Raw genomic sequence first — 17267 nt, 5'->3', positions numbered from 1 at the left:
AAACACGCTGAAGAGCACATCAGAGGCCATGCCTGATAATCAGGAGGGAAAAGTGACGGAGGAGCCTCCTGACGTCTGGTTTTCCCGGCTCTTTTCCCCTGATTGTTACCGACTGACAATCATGCACAGCATATTGATGGCGTTTGCTGCTACATCGTGATGGGCAACTAATGTCACAGACAATCCCGGGCAGCATCTTCTTAAAGGTGTGGGTCATAGGCATTTCACGCAAGACCTTCAAGCAGACTCAACAGCTTAACCAACTCTTATCTATACCTTTATCTACAATATGTACATCTATTCTATATCCCCATATCTATACATCTATCCATCTTATGTATTGATACTTATGCAAACATTCCAATAAGGCACCTTCTAAAGCTTGCAAACTGGGTACATGTACTGAAATGTGTTCATGAAGTAGTAATGAACTCAAGTAGGTTTTGACGTAGTCCTCACGCAAAATAAAAAACATTAGTAGATTTTGATGAATAAGAAAAAGTGTTAACTCCCACTGACAGTCAACTGGAATCTGAGAAGCATTGCACAAATGTACAAGAGAGAGGCATGTGTCTGGCAACATGCAAGAACATCAATCTTTCCAAAAATTGTTCCTCTAAATTCTATTAAAAGTCCGGTATTTCTCTGACTGCAAAGGTGACTAGGTCTAAATGTTCAGTCAGAGCGAGATGAGCTAATCATTGAAATGGCATTCCTACCAGATGTGGTGACATTTTACGCAACATAGCATTTCCATTTCTGATTGAGATATACTGCGATACTTTACAGGCGAATGCAGATACCTTTAATCCTTTTAACATACTACCCTCTCCTTTCGGATCGCACTTGGTTTATTCATGCAGGTGCCAGCTGGTTCCTGGGATCCAGCTCCGACCCTTACTGGCCGCTGGATGCCAGCGGACATTTCTGCCGGGTCCTCCTGCTTTAGACGGCTTATCAATCAGCCACAGGGCAAAGTGGCTGCCAATGGAGCTACCTGGGACCCAAACGAAGTGATGGGAGCGCACAGCTCCACAGCAAGGAGGGGGCACGATATAAAAAAGTTAATGTTTGAGTTTCTCCTCGTCTGACTTGGCCATCACAATTTGATAGACCATGCTTTTTATCTTTGAGTGAAATATTACAGTAGGTTTGCTTGGCCACATCCCAAGCTGAATAAAGAAATATTCATGTAGGAGGGCAGTCATATCAAAAGTAAGGAGATCCGACGCATATTTGCTCTTAACTGACCATACTCAGAATACTTAAAAAAAAAAGAAGTGACTTCAGAAGTGGCTGGGTGTAGAATACACATTCAGCGTTCTAAGATACAATACTTATCTCTGCCTGAAAATTAGGCTCAACTTTCAAGGAAAACCAGCATCCCGATAAGCAATCAATGGAGTACTCTGCAGAGCCTAAATGAGGGCTCATTGTATGACCAGCTTCTACTCATGGCATACTGGCTTTGAATCTTAAAATGACACCCCAAACTGTCGCAGCACATAAACAGATCAATAATAAACAGCAGAGGGAAATTAGGTACATGTGTGATGTGCTTCGTTAATATTTGTCTGCAGCACTTGTGCCGCGCAATCTAGTGCAACTGCAACACGATTTGTGCATCAAGAACCATAGCATGGCAAACTCTTTAGCATTCAAATAATTTTCCTCATTCATGCATTGAATTCTCAATCTAATGTGACACAAAAGCATACATGGGGGGGGGGGGGGGGGGGTCCCAGCCAGGCACAATGCAAAAGAAAATTGTAAGTTTAGCCACAGACTCATCGGATTTCTAATCTGCCATCAGAATAACCCTCCAGACATACTGAATATCCCCTTGCATAACAAATGAATGCTGTACATGGCAAATAGCATGAGGACAGAAGCAGCTGCTTGCAGAAAACCTCCTTTCAATTCCTCATGCACAATTTCAAATACATTTAATCTCAACAACATGTTTTTTCAGAGGGGGATTTCCATGTGGTCACTATAGGCAGGTGGACACTGGAGCAGGTTTTACCGGAAATTAATTGGGTTTTATTTTTGTCTTTTTTTTTTGGTCTTAATCAACTGACCGTTAATCACTTCCTTACAAAATTCTACAATCTGGACGAGGTACTAAGAAACAATGGGTTATAGGAGGTCAGTTTGAAGTGAAGGAAATATTTCAAACTCATACAATGTATATCTTACTAATGGGAAAGACAAATTTTTCCTATATTCACTCATTTGTATCTAGTGAGCAAGACACCTCCCAATGGAATCGCAGCTACACTAACTGAGAATTCAGCATACTTGATGTAACAATGCAGAAGTGGTATTCACTTACATCAAGGCTGTTAACCCTTTCATACGCAAGAAAAAAAATACTGAAGCGCACTAAGATGAATCATAAATCTAAGCAAGCTAATAAAATTTCAGAAAAAAGTTTTCACTCCACGTTTATTTTCTCATCTATGATGAAGGAAAAAACATTCTTGACATCATAAAAAACATACTAGTTGTCAGCTTGGTGATAATCAGAATTACGCAGTCTTAATCCTGATCAATTACTTCCAGAAGAGACAGGTAATTACAGAGTCTGCCGGGGTTATCAAATAATCATACATGCGTCAACAGATCTGCAGAGATTCACCAACTTCACAGTGTCACGGCGTCAGAAGACATTTAATCTGTGACTGTGGTGGGTAAACCGATAGGAGGGACGACAAAACAAGATCAAACACACACACACACACACACACACACATACACACCGGGATGGTTAAAGATAAATATTGTAATCTAATAAAACAATCACTGGAAACACAGCTCAATGTTCTTTGCCTGAGATGCACTAACATACTCTGGGTGTGGATGTCACGCACTTGCTGAAAGGGGGGGGGGGTGGATGAAAAAAATAGGGAAAAGATGAAAGAGGTGATGTTGTAGCCTTGTCTTTCTGTTCCTCCCACGGCTCGTGTTTGTGTTTTGTCTTCCTCTGGAAGAACGCTGCCCTTTTCAATAATGACTGGTTGTGAAGTGCCCTGCACGGATGCTGGAGTTCCAGTGTTTGATTCAGTTCAAAGCTAACCGCCTCACATGTCGTCTGCTTCTCTAATTAGCCATACCCACCCTTGAAAGTCACACGCCACTGGGAGGCAATCATTAATCTTTGCCACAAAGGCTAAATATAACCCTTCTCTCCTTCTTTTCTTTACACACCACCATCATCGTAATCCTACGGAAGTTGCTGTCACATATTTTTCCTAAAAACAAGAACAATAACAACAACAAAACAACAAAAACAAAATGCCACGAGTGAAACTGGCATCATGACTTACATGGTCAGATTCTGTGACAGAGGAAGAATTTCGATCTGCTCTACGCATTCTTGGTTACTAGAGCCTCACGGGCAGCTAGCACTTAACCACGAAATTACGGAAGGATTAAACATGAAACGTTTCGCTTGTCGCGAGTTTCGGTTGCATGAAGAATGAAGAAGATTGATCACTTTTTCATCACCTGACACTGTGCACACAGCAAGCAGAAACTATCCATGCATTCAATCATATCATTAATTGAGAGTTTGAACCCTACTCTCACTAAAAAAAAAAAAAAGGCATATATGAAAAGCCTGCTATTCATATTTGGGACAATGCATCCTTTCAGTACAATGCTGACTGCTACACTCTACCATACTGTAAGTAGTGGAAACAGCACTGATAAATTTACACTATGATGCTAAAGATCATATGAGCTGTGGATGAACTAATAGTTTGATACCAAAGCATCAACAAATACGCTACTACCTTCTTTGATAATATAAAAAAAAGTACAATGTACAACTGCACTTCTATGGTCACTAACTCGCAGTGGTAGTTCAGAAAAATGCCACACTTTTCATGACCTGGATTCTGGAAGTGTGGGAAACTTTTAAAACTAATTCACCTAGCAGCTACTGAAATTGTAAATATCCTCTTCCCAGAAAATCATGAAGAAACGTAAATGGATATAAAAAGTCATCTTCTTCCTATTGATCATTCCTCAGGCGATTCAAAGGAATCCATACCAAAGAACATCGTCTCACACATTCTGACAAAATGGATTTACGTTCTCAGTAGCTTAAAGTGATTGATGACTGATGCCAGTGCTTTGCCAAAAAGATTTCTAGATAATGTGGTCTGCTCTTTATAATTCTTGCTCCGGAGGATTTGGAAGCATGTTGCTGAGTTATTAGCACAATACATCAAACACCACACGGTATCATCTCCCCCCTGCTGGACATATATCCATCCATCCACAACACGTCTGACAATTTGTCCGGTATGCAAAGAAACATGATGATGGAATTGAGTTACTAGCCAAGTTTAAAGACTCATCCCAACTCTTTATCTCTTCCTAAAAATCCTGAGACTTTTTTGTTGTTGTTAAATGAGATATGTATTTTCTAGAAAATGCTAATTGATTGTATAATGTATTATATATATATTTTTTAAAACTCTTTTTGTGAATGTATAGAATGGAATGGAATCAAATCTCAATTGAAGTGAACTGAACTTTTTTACTTGCATCCGTCTTCTTCCTTCTCATTACAACTAATATGCAGAAGAATGTGGGACTTTTCATCCCTTGCTCCATCTCACCTTTCACTACTAAAGTAAAATATTTACTTTTAATATGTTTTTGCTTTAATATGCGACAGTATAACTTCAAGAAGTCTGCCTGTTTTTGCTGTTGTTTTCCCAGTCCCTGGGAGCTTTTAAGTGCAATATTTTTGTCACCCATACACATTTCCTCGCTTCCATTGTGGCCAAGAAATATAAATCATAACTTCAACTCGATCATTTTTTTTTTCTCACCATTATATCAAACTTACGTTTTATGCAAGACCCTCTTAACCTAAGTGGCATATTGATAGGTCTTAGTAAATTATACAAAAACTCAGATTAAGAGATTGTATGCTACATCTCGGCAGAAGAGATTCAATCAGCGATGAGCACTGTCTATTAATGTGCTCCCCTCTGAACACCCCCGTTTTGTTAATATCATTGTGTACATACTTGCTCTCAGCAAAATCTCATTTAACGAGTCTATACGTACATTTCAAAGGAGACCACCATTTCAATAGTACAGCATGGTTTAATCAATATGGTGTCTCTAAAACCAATTCATCTTGAAACTGCCCTAATTGAAAGTGGACCTAATTGAAAACTGGACTTGATTAACATCATCAAGTTATCAGTAATGATTAAAAAGAAAAAAGAGTGGCATTGCAGTAGACAGGAAGATAGATTCTTCAAATTTGAACACTGGTACATCTGACAAGTGTGAAAACCCATCCATTTTTTGGCACCGATTGCGAGGGTATTAATCGCTGGAAGGCTCAATTTTACGCTACCTGGTGATGAATGGATGACGTGCAAAATTGGAAATGAACACAGCTGGAATGAACGTCGCACGGTCGGTGACAATATAACACAGTCAAGTATAGGGTGTGTTGTGCAACAAAACTGCACACAGTATGGCAACCATGATTGAACATGGCTTCATATTCATGAAAGACAGGCCTATTGGTCAGGCCTATCGTTCCTGCTAACAAGACTTATGTCAATGTCTCACAGCTATACCAACAACCCCTCGAAATTAACAATGTGCAGTCACATAGGACACTAACCCTTTGTGCTTTCTGCAGAAGTTCAAGGTTTGAGAAGAAGCCCCATGTTAAAGTTCATTTTCCCTTTTGCATCACTGAAAATAAGATGCCTTTCATAAGCTGGTATATTGTAGAGGTAGGCAATTCAAACTTTACCTCAGAATAATAAAACTTGGAAACTTCTTTATGATGGAGCGAGAAAACAGTACCATAGATTTCCAGGGAATTTATTCCAACCCTGAGAAAATTTCATTCATTATTCATGGTACAAAAGGGCAGTGTATTCTTGAGTAACATTTGGTTCGTTTTTCATTTTAGAACTCTTAGGTGTATCACAATTTCATTCATGATTTAGGTAGACTATATCCTTCAACCATGCAAAATTTTGTCACATTTGCAAAGGGGAAATATATTGCCATTAAGCCTTTAAAAACCTTTGAACATTTTTTATTTTTGATCCAGGCAAAGATTTAGCTATATCATGAGGAATTTTTCTGCTAAAAGCTGGGTAAGATTAAGTCCTCTGACATATAAAGATGTAAACATCTCATTAAATCAAGGGGTAAAAAGGTTAAACATGTTCTTCACACATTCTTTGTTGCCGGTGAAGAAAGTAAGCATTCTACTGTGTGGAAACTTCTTTCCAATTAATCAGAGTCTGCATAAAGAGACTACACATCATGTTGATATCAACCTTGGTGGGGTAAGAAAAAAAAAAACACTCTCTGTTGTAGAAAAAATGAACGCAATTGCACATCTGTTACAGCCCTGGCAAAAGAAGTGTAATTTATATCTCATCAAACTTTGATTCTATCAAATTTGAATACTTAATGAAATTTTAGCACTGTGCCAACCCTGTACTTGGTACACGTCACTTTTTCGAGGGGTGTGTGACAGATATTCCACGTGGGGACGTCATTTCTAATTTCAATCTGAACAGTCTTAAAGAATTGCTGACTACAATGATGCAGCTAATGAAAAAGAACTACATGCACAAATGCAATCAATTGGGGGGGGGGGGTATTAGAGAGAGATTTGCACCTTACCATCTAAATTGAGCCTGTTTCCATGACAAACAGAAAAAGGACATATGAGCCATGCTTTCATTTGGATGATGGAGCACTCTATACTAGGTGTGTTTGGTTTCTTTTTGAAGGGGAGGAGGGGGGGGGGGGAGTGGGAATTGTGAATCACATGGTGGGGTAGGACTGATAAAAATTTGAATGAAGTGAAACAGTTCTTCCATGCAATCACAAAACAAAGATGTCCCTGCAGCAGGCTCATGGAGAACATGTGCATTAACCCGTTGAGGACGTTTCACAATTATACTCGGGCAGGTGTCTATGGGAAATGCGTGTTGTAGCAAAATCAATCCGTCCTCAAATGGGTTTCTATGAGTAAAGGGCTGGTGCTAACTAGCTAGATACTTTGAAATGATCTTTTCTGCACTATATACACTCCCCTCCCTCAAGAAAAGGGGAAGTAAATCAAAACAAGCAAACAAACAAACAAACAAACAAACAAACAAACAAACAAACAGCAAACAAACAAACTACATGCAGCCATCAACTCTATTTTCTTCTCTGGGTCAGGTCACGAAATTTTGTTTATCTTCCTCAAGTAACCTTATGATAATCTGACTGATAACTCACTCTTGACTACATCAGTGTGCTAAATACTCAGTATATATTTGGCACGATAAAGTTAACCCGTTCCTTACGGGAACCTGGTTTACCAGGTTCCCGTGGGAGCAACTGATATACGGGAACCTGGTTTACCAGGTTCCCAAAATGAAGACAAGGGTGCCTGCTTCAGTGGCCTAAATTCATGTTTCTTTGTGTTAAAATGCTCAGAAAAGTGGGTTTCCGATAAACAGATCAGGGTTTATTCTATCAGGATTTGTTCTCCTGCTGTTTAAAAAAAAGGGGGTTTTACAGTATTATGTACCTTTTCCTGGTTTAGTTTTTTGCTTGTTCTGCTGTAAACTCGTACGAACATGTACATAATGATCAAGGCTGAGATCAGTTAGAAATGCGGGTTCGCTGACCCCAGTCACCTCATTCAGGTACCTGGTTTTGTGTAGAACAAAAGATTCAGAGAGCTCATCAGCACACGCTCTATTCATACCTCGCACCCGATCGATATTTCCATTGTTCACGGGCACATGTAGTTGACTGTAGAGAGGGGGACGCAATGAACCGCTTGACTGCCTTCACACAGCTGGATTACCAACCTGTGTGCCTCTCTGTCGACGGGCGAAAAGAATCTCGTTTGGGGGCATTAAAGGCACTCAGAGAATTGCGGACGGAACGGGTTAACATAGATAGCATCTTGTTTGAAGAAAATCAAATAAGAACATGCGGGACTGAGGGTTGAAATTTTTGTCAATAAGCTAGAATGAATTTTTCTCTGATCAGTCCTTGGCACTTTTCCTTTTTCCACCCTCTGTTTCTTCAAACCAAATACAGACTCTGAGAATGTGTGTATATGAAGGCACCGAGATTAATTCAAATCACACAAATTGATCCACTTCAGAGTGGATTTCGTGGCGAATTGAGACCTCAGTCATGTTCCGTCGAGTCGTGGTATGGAATGTCACACCCACACACAGACTCTCATGTGGCAAACTCTTTGTGAAAGTACATCAGCACACATGAGAGGCTACAATAAAAGGTACAATCCAAGGTACATTTGTATTCTCAATAATGATCAATCTCTGTAGAAAATGACAAGATACCCCAGTCTACACTGGTGTAAAAGAATAGTTTTGGTTGTTGTCCTTTTTTTTTTCTGCGGCTACATTCTACTGCTGGACGGGACAGGAATAAAAACATGTTAAATTCAATGACATTTTTCTGAACAAGCTTTACTTATAAAAATTATAGTAACCTCATCTGAACATTTGCCCAGGGTAGCCTCTTCAGTGCTGGTGCTGCTCTATCAGAGAAGGCAGCCACTACTGTCAGTCCAGCTTTGACAGGTACAGGTAGGCCTACCAATTATTACCTCCGCTAGGGGAGGAGGATATGGTTTCGTTACCGTTTGTTTATTTGTTTGTTTGTTTGTTTGTTTGTTTGTTTGTTTGTTTGCTTGTCCGTGTGCAAAATAACTCAAAAAGTTGTGCATGGATTTGGATAAAACTTGCAGGAAAGGCTGAGAATGACAAAAGGAACAGATGATTAAATTTTGGTAGTGATCCAGAAATTTTTATGGATTTTATGAAGGAATTTTTGATATTTTGGCAGGTAGGGTCAATGAACTTGTGAGTTCAAGAAGCGCATTTTTTAGGTTTTTATACGCACACTAAAGTGCGTGTCCTAATTTCTGCTAGGGCGAGGCGCGACACGTAGCTGAGGATTTATGACGTAACAAAGGCTTCTATATTGGGATATCAGGCCATTTTTCAGCATGCATACGTATGGGTGGAAATTACGGATCTCAATCGAAGAACAAGATCATCGGTAGACAGTAGCTGCTTGGCGGAGGTCTGCGCTCTCAGAGTGCTTTTCTAGTTTAATCTGGGTTGGTTGGGACATTGTGTGCGCAAAAGTCTTGTCCGAGGACAATATGCACTTGCCAGGACTTGAATTTAAGACCTCCATTTCAAAGTCGGGAGACTCATTCATCATAATTTTTACAGTGCGGCCACAATGTCTACTTGAGCTTTTGCCTTTCAGGGGAGCATTTGTGCATTATAAAATGATGAAGCAGTCACGTATATATCCTAATTAAGTGATAGGTTGAGAGCATACAGGTGACCAGGCATTTATTTTGTCTATATAACGTCCATTCAATTTTGCTGATGACTGGCCATTAGCACTTTCACCTCGGGATGGTGACCTGGCGCTCTGTTGTCTTATTTACTCATGATGAGGTTGATTTATCGAATGACAAGGATATCTGCTTCAACATTTTATAAAGCAAACAACGCATATCACTGAGAAAGGGCATTAGTATAATTACCACACTCGGTACCTTCACAACAGTCCAAATACCCTTGGCTATCGCTTTAGGCATGCTAGACTGTTCAAAAGGTGCCTTGTGTGGGTAATTCTTAACCCGTTGAGGAAGGGCTGATTTTTTTGCTGGAACACACATTTCCCATATGCACCTGCCCGAGTATACTCGGAACTTGTCTTCAATGGATTGATAATACCCTCACTGATGTGTACTACCTGTATACTATTGATGCATGCCAAATCTACGAGGAAGCAGCAGCTTTAATTGTCTGGTAGACAATCGGTAAGAGAGATTTGGAGGTGGCAATGGGGTCTTACCTTGACCCGTCGCAGAACTCAACGGTCAGCTTGTTCCCGCTGACGCCGGTGACCTTGCCCGGCAAATAGGACATCGTGGATTCGCCGACCATGGCCAGGACGTAGTCGCCGAGCGCCATCTTCTGGCGTCGCGTGAAGGAGCCGAAGATGTGGCGGCTGTTCTGGACAGCGACCGACTCGTCCGCCCACTCAACGACAAACATGGGACTCCTCTTTACCCTTGACTTGATGACGCCTGGATAAACAGGGATGAGGACGAGAAAAATCTCTATTTCTTTTTATTGCAATTTGAGGATGTGAAAAGGGGGTGATCCTGGTTTCGCATATAATTTCGAACAAAGCATTGCCTAATTAAATCTAATACTTACCTTTACTAATTGTACATCATACCTCAAAATGACATTTTCTCCACACTATCACAAGCTTCTTTTCTTTTCTAATTAACGATACTTGCATTGAGTTGTTGTTATTTGCAACTGATTGACAACTACCCTTCATCGACATAAATAAACACCCATTATTTAGTGTCTGAGTAGTAACCATGATAAAAATAATGGGCATACATACTTAGGTGGGATTATAATTTTTCAATCTGTTGCAATAACACAAGCTTGATTTCAATAAATTGTTGAACATCATGTGACTTTCTACTCTGACATTTTTTTTTTCTTTTAATACATCAATATACAACATGAGCTTGCTTCCAAAGGTGCTAAATCCATTGAAAAATGATGGACTTAGTGCCTTTTGGAAGCAAGCTCTTCAATTTTTTATATTGTCATCATTTGAATGAAGACAGAAACATTTCTTCATCTCTCAACCAATATCTTCACTGGATTGATAGTATCGACTACCATTTGAGAGAGGATATAATAGTGCACTGAAAAGCTTAAGAAACATCTGAGCTGAATCAGAGTTAGGATATCAGAAACTTAACAAAAACCACAATACTTTGGAGCAACATCTGTTTCAGTACACTCAGAATCACAGGATCTCCGATTGAAAATGTGAAACAAGCTTACACACACTCTATGTAAATGACTTATGGCGAGTTTATTATAAAACAGATAACACAAAGCCTTCTGTCTACCTCAGAGTGATGGAGATGGATTATGGGAGACATTGTAATAAGACTTCAGAACAGACTGAAAGATGGACCTTACCCAAGTAGTATCTTCCGTCATCCTCCCGCCTCACGACAACAGGATGCCCCACCCACTCGTCTTCTTTCTGAAGGATGTCCTCCGTCACTTTGTCGTGGAGGGTGGAGTCGATGGGGTACAGCTCCTCTGAGGGCACCTGTGCCAGTGCCCCATTGTAGAAGCGCACCTGGTACCAGAGGTCCGGTAAGGGACCCTGGACGGTGGCCGGAGCGTAACTCTGGGGGCAGTCCGGGTGGCGCCCAATCACAGTATCATCATTCTGATGGAGGGTCGGGGGGTACGAGGAGGGGGGAGGGAGAGGTAAAGATGCAACAAAAAAGAATGGTAGCTTCCAGAGATCTGTTTCTAATGCTTAACCACTGAGCCAACTCTGCACACAGCTTCCCTTATGACCCTTTCACATTGAGTATAATTTATCTAAAGTCCTGCACATGCTGTGGGTATGATAGAATGTGAACACTCTCCTTGTTGAGTGCCATGCTCTTATGGCCAGACAAACTACTATCTTTAGCTTTTTGTTGGGTTGGCTATAACGAGGTTGCACTACCAAGTAATTATTGATTCCTAACTCTTTTTTTTTTTCATTCCCAGATCAGTACTTATGATAAGTCAATAAATTTCATGAGAGTGTCATGACCCTGAAATATATATCTTGCTATATAATATTTCTTCGTGTGCTCACTACACATTCCTAAGGATGGTACATTGTAACTGCTCAATTAAAAAAAAAATGTGAGAAACCAACTGACACTACACTAGTAAGAATAGCTACAACATCATCTTATTGATGTAGCTTTGACTCTGTTGACAGAAAACAATCTACATCTATACACATCTGATGCTCCAAGTACAACATTCTCTTCAAACATCATCAATAGACATACCAGTAGATTTCATGTTTATTGTTCTGATGTGGTACCATGCACTTACAGCTGTACTTAATATTCTTTTTCGGGGGGGGGGGGGGGGGGGGGAGGGAGGATGGGGTCATAAAATTTCAGGAGTGATATATCATCATTAAACATACATTAAACATACAGATACTTCTGCTTACCTGCAGAACTTCCCCAGCAGCTTGGGGCTCAGTCAGAATCAGGGACTGGGGAACTTTCATCACGGTGCTGTTGTCATCGACAACGTAAAAGTCACCATCGTCTGCCTTGGATTCAACGGTCCCTTTGAAATAGAATCACATGAAATTGAACATTACTAGAGTGAACGACTTTGCAGCAGTTAGAGATAAAATTTGTGAATTGGTACTTAGCTATTATTCACATGGAAATTGGCAAGTGTTGTATTTTGAAATAAGTTTTAAAAAGTATTTTCGTCTTTTTGTAAACTAATCTAAACAATTGCAATACATTACATGTACATTCAATGCAATGTACATGTATTTGCCCAGTTGCCATTACACAGCTGCCAACAGTCACGGCATCAAATAAAAGGAGATACTTCCATGTTATATGCATCTGAATGGTCAAAATTAAATTGAAGTTTTCAGGAAGCCTCCAGCAGAATCACAGAAACTTGGCAACCCCAGCATGATGATGATGATGCTGACAATGATAATGATACAGGTCTGTATTTATGATAATGATGATGACGATGACGATGATGATGACGACGATGATGACAATGATGATAACACTCAAAATGAAGGCAGTATTTTTCTTCTTTTTTGCCTTCTGGGCAAACTATTTGATTAGCTCAAAATTGGAACTCTCCTATGCAGGTACACCTGTGGTAATTAGATATTGTTTGATTTTGCACAGTATACAAAAATTATGATGATAATAAAAATAGTTAAAGGAATTGTAAAAGTAATAGTAATAGTAATTGTAATGGTAATGGCAATGGTAATGGTAATAGTAATAGTAGTACTAGTAGTAGTAGTAATAATAGTAGTAGTAGAAGTAGTAATGATAGTAATAATAATAATGATAATAATAATACAATAATATATTACTACTACTACTACTACTACTACTACTACCACCAATAATAATAATAATACCAACTACATCACAGCCATATCATTCCCTTTAAACTGCTTTGTGCAGTAATTGGTACATATGCTGGAGTGCCATCATGGCCAATAGGCACTGTTGATTATCTGGACACTAACTATAATCAAAATGAATTAAAAATTATGGCCTTACTGTTGGACCATGGTACATTGCTAAACTGAGTGAGATCGCCAACTTCTGACAAAGTCGAGCTTGGAGGAATTAATGAATGCTAATAAAAACGCTTGGCACGCTAAGCTAAGTGCCCGAGAACATAAAGGGTAAGTTTCATGCTGTAAAGACATGATGACTGTATGGTTTTTGTTGCAATACAAGCTCATGCATGCCCATTCTTTATGAGCATTGTCATAATCTTGTTAATAGTCAGATATGATACACCGCGCTGCCCTCAGTACACCTGTATGCACCTATTGTTGCGATATTGAAGAGTAATCAATAACCTTCTAGCAAAGATCTTAGTGTCATTTCACTGGCAAGTTCAATGCCATTTTTTTTTTCAATACCATTTAGTAATTGTTCACCAAGGGGTATTGTATCATGAAAAGGTTATGGCTTTGTACATCTCACCTCGCAATTTATCTTCAATGGTAAGAACAAAACATTGGATATTAGGAATCTAAATGCACAAAGTTCATCATAATTGCTACAAGGGACAGACAATCCAATTCATCAATGTGGAGTCTTTTCTTGGTCTGAGGCAGTCACATGAAATATGGTATTTATTGAAAAATGATAAGAATAACTCCTATGAAATCACTTATTGGCTGCTGGGTTCTTCTGCAATTTCTACTGCACTTTTATTTAAGTATCTGTTTGATTTTACAATAACCAGCAACTGATAAGTCTGCAATGTAAATCAACATTCACATATTCAACAAGCTCCTTCAGGGTCTGAAATATAGACTAATCTGAACTTTGCGGCGACGGCATATTGAAATTGTACTCAATAGCCGCTTCGTTTTCTATTGCATGCTGGAAAATAGGTGTGTTTATGTCTGAAACCCCACCTTAATGTCAGGAGGGCCGTGCATAATAAGAAATGAAAACGAGCGCATTAGCTTTCAATGAGTGCACATTAGCACGGTAGAAGGCATCCTGTGTAACGTAAACCATGACATTCCGTTGCATCTCCTTTAATAGGAAAGCAAGAAGTAATAAAGTGAGACAAGAGCTTACACGATAAACTGCAAGCAGGAGAGAGTGAATGCGACAGAATCAGAGCTGGCTGACATCATATAAATGTAGCAAAGTCCGGGAGAACTCGAGTGAGGTTGAAGCAGAGGAACAGAATTCAAAGGAATCGGTAATAGACACTGACTACAGACCCTTCTAAGAGGGATGTGAATATCAAATTCAATTTTGTGTTGAAGAGAGGAAGATGGGTAAGAGCAGAGCTTAGAGTGGAGTATTGGGATACCATAGACAAACATGTCCATTTGTGTAAGACAGACTAATTCACCTGTATGACAATAATGAGTGAATGAATGAATGGATAAATGAATGAATGACTGAATTACTAAATAAATAAACACATGAATGAAAGAAAGAATGAATGAATAAATGCATCATTAAACCAAACAACCAACCAACCAATCAATCACTCCATCACTCACTCACTCTCACTCACTCACTCACTCAAACACCCCATCAATCAATCAATCAATCAATCAATCAATCAATCAATCAATCAATCAATCAATCAATCAATCAATCAATCAATCAATCAATCAATCAATCAATCAATCAATCAATCAACCAGTGCAAAGCAATTACATAAGGTGATGACTGTTGTTGTTTTCAGGAGTGTCCACCTTATTTCACCTACTTCATCAATCAGAACAGTAATTTTGCAACTTGAAAATAAATCTGTTTATCCGAAATGACAACAAAATATCACAAACAGAGAGATAGAGCAGTCAGGCAATAAAATGAGGAATGCACAGACATTCAAGAAGTCTAAGAGTTTGAGGAAGATTAAGAGACCGAGGAAGAGAAAGATATAGAAAGAGAGAGAGAAAGACAGACAGAGAAAGCATGCAAACTTTGTACTTCTTGCATTCTCAAATCAGAAACCTTGAGAAGTTTGGCTTCATCACAGAACACTAGTATCCAGCTCTGGCCAGTATGAAGCACACTCTACGATTGAATTCGAAAGACCTCATTCAGACCATCAACCAGCCCAGTTTTTCTTCACCGGTTGGTGAAATCTTTAATAGCAGCTCCTCTCACCTCTTATGAACCAGCCCGTCGCTGAGGTCTGGGCGATGACGTCGTCTCCCTGCCTCACTCTGGCTCCATCCTCCTCCTCTTCCGCTGCCGTGGCAACAGCATCTTCCTCTTCCTTGACATCCTCCTGCCCTCCATCCTCGTTACTGGCGGATGGAGTCACTTTTCCACCCGCATCATCATCAACTCCCTTTGCATTCGTATCTTCTCCATTTCCCCCATCTTCACTCTCGGTTTTGTTGGTAAATTCTAATGAGAAGGAGAGAATATGATTTGTTTTTTTTCTACATAAGATAGATCTGCCACTTGTTATATTGTGCAGTTGATAAAGGCTTGGGTGCGGTCAATGTTATCATAGGAAACATACTGGGTATAAAACTTATTAGTACCAAGAGCCTTTTTTCTGCCATTCTTGTGTCTTAACACACCACATGCACTTCATGATGACCCCATGAAAGGCAAAATGAATATTCTAAATCATGATATTCAAGACATTTACATGACATTTGAAGTATCAAGCACACCAGAAAAAATAAAAGATAAGGTGGTCCCCTTTTTTCTATGCTGCCCACATGGAAGGCTACATAAACATGGTGTGTACATACCACTGTATATTTGACGATGAATTTGCATGCTTTCACATGGCAACGTTTAGTTTGAACAACAAATTAGGCAGCATTTCTGAGGGAAATTTGTAAAACAAAAGCTGCAGACCAATGAAATTCAGAGCCAAATATCAAATATTAAGTAACAAAAAAAAATCACATCTAAGTACCATTATGAAATTTTGTCAAAAGGTCTCAACAGCCACCTGCATTACATGTCTTAGCTAAAATTTGGGAAGAATTCTTATCTATGTTTCGGCTGTCAGTGAAGTATGCTGTTTCACATTTATTGTTTTCAACAAGTTAAACTCTTTATGATTTTGCTGTAGATTTGCTGATGGCTGTATATTTTCAACATATTTTTGTTGACAGGTTAAATCAGTTACAAATCAATAAAAATCACATTGCTAATGCTACCAGACTAAACACATCAAACGAGTGGGATTTGAGCAACGTCTTTAGACACATACAATCAAAGTAGGAACGGTGAGTCGCTGCAGTAATAGCAGACTTTCTCTTTATAGAACAAAGTACATTCAATTATAATGCTAGAACAATATGCTCAATTTAGATCTTGCTCACACTTCACTTATTAGTCATGTAGCATAAAGAACTCCTTTCCGTACATGCATTCGAGTGCAGATTGCATAAACTTCACCCCCCCCCAAAAAAATACAACCATTTTAACTACTGTTGTGATGTGAGTATCCTTTAACTCGCGTGTATATAATTCAATGTTTCGCATTAAGCTTTGCCTCCAACTTGGTCGATGTTAGTAACTGGAAATAAAGCACTGAATATCCTTGCAATTTCCTCTTAATGCGTTGTGCATTTTTTAGAGGCTTGAAATAAACTGGTAAGCATATTTAGGTTGGTGACATTTCAGTACCATTTAGAACAATGTTTCGTTCAGTAAGTCTACTTGAGAATGAGGTTGTAGTAAAAAGACCACATCTAAGCTTTAATTCAACACACTTAGCACATGAAATGCATGTTTCATTGAACGTTCAACGGGTTGTGCATTTTAATTTATACAATTATCTCCAGATGACATTTTCAGGCACGAGCTTATTCAGTGAAGAACAATGTATTTGTATAACATCATTGATTGCCTGCTGCGAATATTGAAGTCCATGGCAATTTTAACCACTTGTTATTCTTGGCATGTACAGTGTAGTACATCTTCAAACTGACATTGTATGCAAAAATACATCTTCACACAGTTGTAACAATTTTAGATGGAGTTTCAATGAGCATCATCAGATACATGGGCTGTACGCTATTTGCCATCAAACAGAAGACAAGCACAAGGTACATATCAGATCCAT

At 39.2% G+C, this 17267-nt stretch overlaps 1 protein-coding gene across 1 annotated transcript in view; it reads right to left on the bottom strand.

The window, feature by feature from the left end:
• Window positions 1–17267, bottom strand: part of LOC139710917 (uncharacterized) — a 113391-nt gene that overhangs the window by 57454 nt on the left and 38670 nt on the right. Inside the window, exons 27-30 of the mRNA XM_071622837.1 lie at window positions 15338–15561; window positions 12136–12257; window positions 11082–11340; window positions 9919–10153 (exon numbers count right to left, since the gene is read on the bottom strand). Of these exons, the coding sequence (XP_071478938.1) occupies window positions 9919–10153; window positions 11082–11340; window positions 12136–12257; window positions 15338–15561 (840 nt within the window). The remainder of the gene's footprint in view (window positions 1–9918; window positions 10154–11081; window positions 11341–12135; window positions 12258–15337; window positions 15562–17267) is intronic.

Source organism: Diadema antillarum, unplaced genomic scaffold (genome assembly GCF_040938485.1).
Source record: "Diadema antillarum isolate AM-2024a unplaced genomic scaffold, OU_Dant_1.0 seq00001587_RagTag, whole genome shotgun sequence".
NCBI lineage: Eukaryota > Metazoa > Echinodermata > Echinoidea > Diadematoida > Diadematidae > Diadema > Diadema antillarum.
Note: the sequence above shows the minus strand (reverse complement) of the source record. Positions and strands in the feature narration are given on the sequence as shown.